Below are 6,075 nucleotides of genomic sequence, written 5' to 3'. Positions count from 1 at the left end.
AAGGTGAAATAAGAAAAGCAACACACAAACATATTACACTGAAGTTGGAGTAGACAATCAATATTATCCAGTACAATAATTTATCCATTGCCCCTCCCAAACTATAGGAAAAAAAAGAGGAAGAAGGAAAAACTATTAATAATAGCAACATATGCATGACTTTATTTATAAATAAAGGAAAATTCCTATCTGACTAAATTTATTTTTGATGTCTCCTCCACTTCAACCTTCTTTCTGTTGGATGGTGAATCGCAATACACTTCATAAACCAATCACTCTTCCTTTTGATTATAATTTATCCAACAAAAGTACCAACTATAAATCCACATCCGTACCCCATCACAACTACTTTCCAATCAAAATAAAATGGAAATTCAAAGTCTTGATTTTCTGTAAAACTTGATGGTGGAGGTGGTGAGTCCTTAGATATGGTACATTGTTTTGACAATTGCCTTCCACATAATCTTGCATTTCCCTCAAATGAACTATTTTGAAATGTGGAAAATTGTTCCCCATATGTTATAGGTCCTGTAAGATTATTGTGAGACACATTCAAGAATTCAAGGAAGGTGAGCTCTACTAGTTGCAAAGGAATCTCTCCAACTAGCATATTCTGAGAAACATCCAGTGATTCTAGGTTTGTTAGGTTTACCAAGGACACCAAGATAGAACCGGTAAGAACATTATTGGAAAGATTGAGCATACAAAGTGCTTTTAGATTCCCCACAATTTTTGGAATTTCTCCTTCAAATGTGTTACTTGAGAGATCAATAGCTGCAAAGAAATCTATGATTTTGCAATAATTTTTCCTAATCCCTTTGTTTGTCAATTGCATTTGGTAGTTGTATATGTCTAACTAGCCGCTGATCTTTTCACTTTCTTGCATATACGTTAAGCCACCTACCTCAAAACTTTGCATGGCTTTCCAAATTTGGAAGTATTCAGATGGCAACTTACCAGTAATATAATTGTTAGAGAGGTCAATGACTTGTAATTTTGGGAATCTAGAATTTGTTTCGGGTTTTCCAATTGATAGGACAAGAATGTATTGACCCATTTGGTAATATTAATAAATTAATTAGCCAAGTTAATTAATTAGATTCAATTACATGCAATACGCATGATAACATAAACAAATCACCAACTAAAGTAAATGCAGCGGAAAAATAAGCTTGACACAGGTGATTTGTTTACGAATGGGGAAAACTACTGAGGCAAAACCCCATCGGGTGAATTTAAGGTCACCACTCTTGAGAATCCACTATTATCAAAACAAGCAGTTACAAGTAAAGGAATCCTAATACCTTATATCAACCTATAGTTGAACCCTTACCCCAATACACAATTAGACATGCAATGTAGTAACAATCTCTCCTTTCAATGCACAACACCCAGTACGTGACTAACCAATCGATGCGCAGATCCCAGTACGCAGCTTACTCCTTTGCACGAATCCAAGTACATGACAAACATAACAACTTGAGAAAGATGTTGGCTGCAAAGTTCATCAGTTCATCCACACAATGAAGATCAAGAAGCTCCTTGGTTACAAAACCCTACGGCGTACAAACGCAACAGCTTCTTCAAGAGAAAGATGAACTAGGTTAACTTTTGCCTCCAGTCACACAATGCATGAAGGAATGCTCTGATTCCTTGTGTGACAGCCTTTAAAATAATCTTTATATATGTCTAGGGTTGTGAGAAATGAAACTCTACACAAATAGCTTGGATATGCGTGAAAAACAGATCTGGAAATCTGATTTTCGTAATTCTTGATAGATAGACTATCTGTCGAGCATCAGGCTAAAAAGTTCCTTTTAAATCTCAATAGATACAATCTATCAAGCTATCTGTCGAGCTTTAAAATACAGCAAATCTTCACTTGATTCTTGTAGCAATTTTGCATGGCTTTAACTCTTAACTTGAACACAATGTTGCTTGAAGACTTAAACCATCCTAGATCTACCCAATTACAAGTAAAGTGTGTTTCGTCAAAGGATTAATCAATCCTATTTACATATATTCACAACAAGTTCCACATATGTCCTAACACCAATATTCAGGTACCTCGGACTTTTTGCAAAGTCCGAGCATAAGGTGTTTTGACGCTCACCCCATGAAGAAGGTGTCTCATAGAAGAGAGACAGAAGTTCATCTTTGGACACAGTCCTCAAACGTGGACAATCGGGGTAATCAGGATATGATTCCCTCGGAACATGTAGCACTTCGGAGATAAGCTCCGGAGTAACTACTATACGTGTACCTCATACAAGAGTGGAAAACTGAGGTAAAGAAGAATCGAAACAATGCATATTGGAGTAGAACTCCGTATGATCACGGAGGGACAACTCATGGGCATCTCACAAAGAGATTCCCAACCCCACCTGTGTATGACAGTCGGAAGAGCAGTATCAAAAAAAGTCCGATAGGATAACGTGGCATTTTGAATGAATGCCACGTTTGAAGAAGTTCTCCGAGAAGTCCTTACGGGCCTTCTCAGCACGGAACCTAACATGAAGAGGAATGGAGTTAGAAGATGATGCCCCGAAATGAAGAGGGTTCCGGGACGGAGTAGACTTACGCTTTGGTGCCATTGCATAGACTATCCGAGAGAGAGAGAGAGAGAGAGAGAGAGAGAGAGAGAGAGAGAGAGAGAGAAACAGAAAAGCATCAATCAACAAATAGTACCAGAAGATGAAAAGAAAAGGTACGTATGCATGAGTAATGCATGATCATGTGACATGCAACAAAAAAAGCATCATGGGCTCAGCCCAATCCAATCCTAACAGCACACAAGGTTCCAACATGTAAAACACACATCTAAATGCATGAAAATGCTAATGGAATGCAATGCATGATCATATATCATCATTTAAGAAAAATCCAACCCAAAAATTTCACAAAATACTCAACAATTTTCAAAAACCCCAAAAAATTTAAGAAAACCCAAAACCTAGGTCTAAAATGCATGAAGAAAGAGGGATTGAGGACACTTACCAAGTGATTTGAGCAAGGATTAGGCTGAAAATCACGTGGGTAGGAGGTTTTGAGTGAGAGAAGTGTGTTTGGGAGATGAAAAGACAAACTGTTGAGAGAGAATGAGATCTGATATCGCGTTGGATCTATTTAAAGAAAATGGGTCTCGATGGATCAAGAGGTATCGAGAATTTGTTGAGCACTAATTCTCAACAAATAAATCTGTCGAGGTCCTATCGAGAATTTGTCGATGGCAAAAGTACCTCGATGGATTGAAACACTATTGAGAAGCTATCGACCAAACAGAAACTTTCTCGTTGGATCGAGAATCTGTCGAAAAGCTATCGAGACAAATTCTAAATAGCTCGATGGATCGAAGATGCGTAGGATCTGTCGAGAAAAAGAAGTCCAAGGGTCTCAATGGATAGCTAGCTGTCGAGAGGTGTCAAGAAGCTGTCAAGCTTGATTAAAACAGATTTTTCAAAGAGGAGAAAAAACACAAATGAATGCAATCAAGCAAGCTACTCAACCAAAGATTCAAACAACATTTTAAGCTCTCAAAACCACTCTCAACAAGAAAATGTAAAGCATTTAAGATCCAAACACACACACACTAAACAAGTCTAACTAATTTTATATTTCAAAAACAAGTCAAGACAGTTTAGTGAGCATATATTAACACATGTATTCCTTGTGATGGCCAAATCACATTGTACCTGCACATGTATCAAAAGTAGCAAAGAATTTTGCGTGTTGTGTGTGTAAACATCGCAAGATTACATAAGTGTCTCACATTATGACAATTTGAGATATAAGAAAATCAATTTAACTCACACACAATCATAACTACTTGATGGGGACTATCACCTTTGAGGTACATCTTATAATTCTCACATCTCCTTAAAACATGCTTGCAACCATATTTAAAAGAATTTTGATTCTTTGTGCTTTTGATTTTCTTTGCATATTTTTTATTCTTTTAAGCATATCATGCATGGGCATATATAGAGAGAGAAGAAAAATACCCAATTGTGTTAAGCTTTAAACATCATAATTTTGCTATGCTGAAGCATACAGATATTATACATAATTAACGGGCTTTAGTGGTGAGATGGTTATTTATCCTTTCTCTTAGGATTTTTTTAGTCATTCCCGTCAAAAAGAGTGATACGAGTGTTAAGTACAAGAGATTATTTAATCTTACTCATTACAAACACGAGTCATAAAGCTCACTTGCTTAGTTGTGCTTAGAGATGCTCATCTAAGCTACAAATGATACAAAGTTTAGAAAATTTTGTTTCAATAGTCATCCAAGGTACATAAGTAGCAATGTACACAAAACACACACTGTTTTTGTATTTTTCTAATTTTTCAATTTTTTTTTTATTTTTATGAAAAATAAAATAAAGCAAAACTGAAACAAACAAACAAAAACATGTTAACATAAAGCATAGCATAAAACTAGATCGACTCAAAAACAAGAAAGCAAAACACACAAGCAATGCATAAACAAAAAGAAAGGGAGAGAGAGAACGTGACTAAATCATTTTGAGCATTTTTCCTTCCACACCTTGGAAGAACCTTTCCTTTTTATAAACCCTTTAACTGGAGGTGAGGGAGAAGAATTGAAACCGTTCAAGTTCGAAAGGAACATAAGAGCCTTGAGAAGATCTCCAAAAGGAGTAAAAGAGGATGGAAACTGATTCTGGTTTCCAGATGAGATCATATTGTTGCTCTGTTTAGCGGCTAACCACTTGTAGCAATTAGGTCAAGTATGTCATGTAGCTCTACAGTGATGATAAAGATGCTGCTTCTTTTGTTTAGACTTTTGGTTATTACCCTTCTTAGTCCTAGGGTTTTTAGTCTCTTTCTTTTTAAGCTTAGGGGGTGCTCCTAAGATAGATTTGCCCTTATCTATGTTCTCACTAGCTAAAACAGTTTTAATATCATTGTTCTCAAAATCAATATTATTAGCAAGTGGAACAAACACAGTAGTATTAGAAGAAGCAATATTAGGAGAAGAGAAATCATACCCCAAACCGGATTTATCAGAAGCAAATTTATGAAAGCTAAACATCTCATCAAGCTTTGCACTAAAAGTCCTCTCCAATTGAGCTCTAACCTGGAATAGCCCCTTTTCAAGCTTTTTGGTCCTTTCAACCAAGAAATTGTTCTCAAACCACAGTGCTCCAATGGTTTGATTAGCTTCATCAACCTTTGTGGAGAGCTATTCTCAATCGAGTTCCACATCACTCAGCTTTTTGGTGGCCAGCCTATACAAAATCTCGTGCTTTTCGGAGACCTTGTATAGTTTTGCATAGGTTGATGGATGTTGTCTTGCTCATCCATCTTCTCAAACTTAGACTCCATCAAGTCCTCTTCTTCATCTACCTCTTTAACAATCCCTTCAGTAGGATTACTGTGGTAGTGAAGGCATTCAAGATTCTCTCGTCATCATTATCTGAATCATTCTCAAGCTCGGTGTCACTCAAGGTGGTAGCAGGGGCTTTGCTTTTCCCACTTGTCTTGAGATAAGTTGGACATTCTTGTTTCATGTGTCCGAAACCTTGACAACTGAAACAATTTGGTCCGAAGGGAACAGTGTACTGACCGTCATCCCTAGCATCCTTCCTCCCTTTATCTTGGCTCTTGAATTATGAAGAACTGGATTGCTTTCGATCCTTGTCAAATCCTTTTGCATTGGCATTCTTCATAAACTCTTTAAGCTGCCTTGTGATATAGGATTTCATCTTAGAATCTTCATCATCAGAAGACTCATCGGTGTCACTACTTTTGGCCTTTAGTGCCATGCTCATGCTCTTGCTCTTGCTCGATTTCTTGATCCTAGACAAACCCAATTCATAGGTTTGCAAGTTGCCAACCAGCTCTGTCAAATAAATTTGGTCAATGTCCTTTGATTCCTCAAAGGCGATGATCTTGGCATGGAATCTTTTGGAAGAGATCTAAGCACCTTTCTAAGAATCTTGGGTTCTGGAATGGTTTCCCTAAGATTAAAAGCAGAGTTTACTATGTCTTTTAGCTTGGCATAGAACTCATCAAATGACTCATCCTCCTCCATCTTAATCTCTTCAAAGCTTG

At 37.0% G+C, this 6,075-nt stretch overlaps 1 protein-coding gene across 1 annotated transcript; it reads right to left on the bottom strand.

The window, feature by feature from the left end:
- Nucleotides 1-295: 295 nt before the first annotated feature.
- Nucleotides 296-1,057, bottom strand: LOC142620760 (receptor-like protein 9DC3). The gene is made up of 2 exons (XM_075794075.1): nt 958-1,057; nt 296-774 (listed from the first exon to the last, which is right to left on the bottom strand). The coding sequence occupies exons 1-2, from the start codon at nt 1,055-1,057 to the stop codon at nt 296-298; spliced, it is 579 nt and encodes a 192-aa protein (XP_075650190.1).
- Between the last annotated feature and the right edge of the window lie 5,018 nt (nt 1,058-6,075).

This window comes from Castanea sativa, chromosome 12 (assembly GCF_040712315.1).
Source record: "Castanea sativa cultivar Marrone di Chiusa Pesio chromosome 12, ASM4071231v1".
In the NCBI taxonomy this organism is placed as follows: Eukaryota; Viridiplantae; Streptophyta; class Magnoliopsida; order Fagales; family Fagaceae; genus Castanea; species Castanea sativa.
Note: the sequence above shows the minus strand (reverse complement) of the source record. Positions and strands in the feature narration are given on the sequence as shown.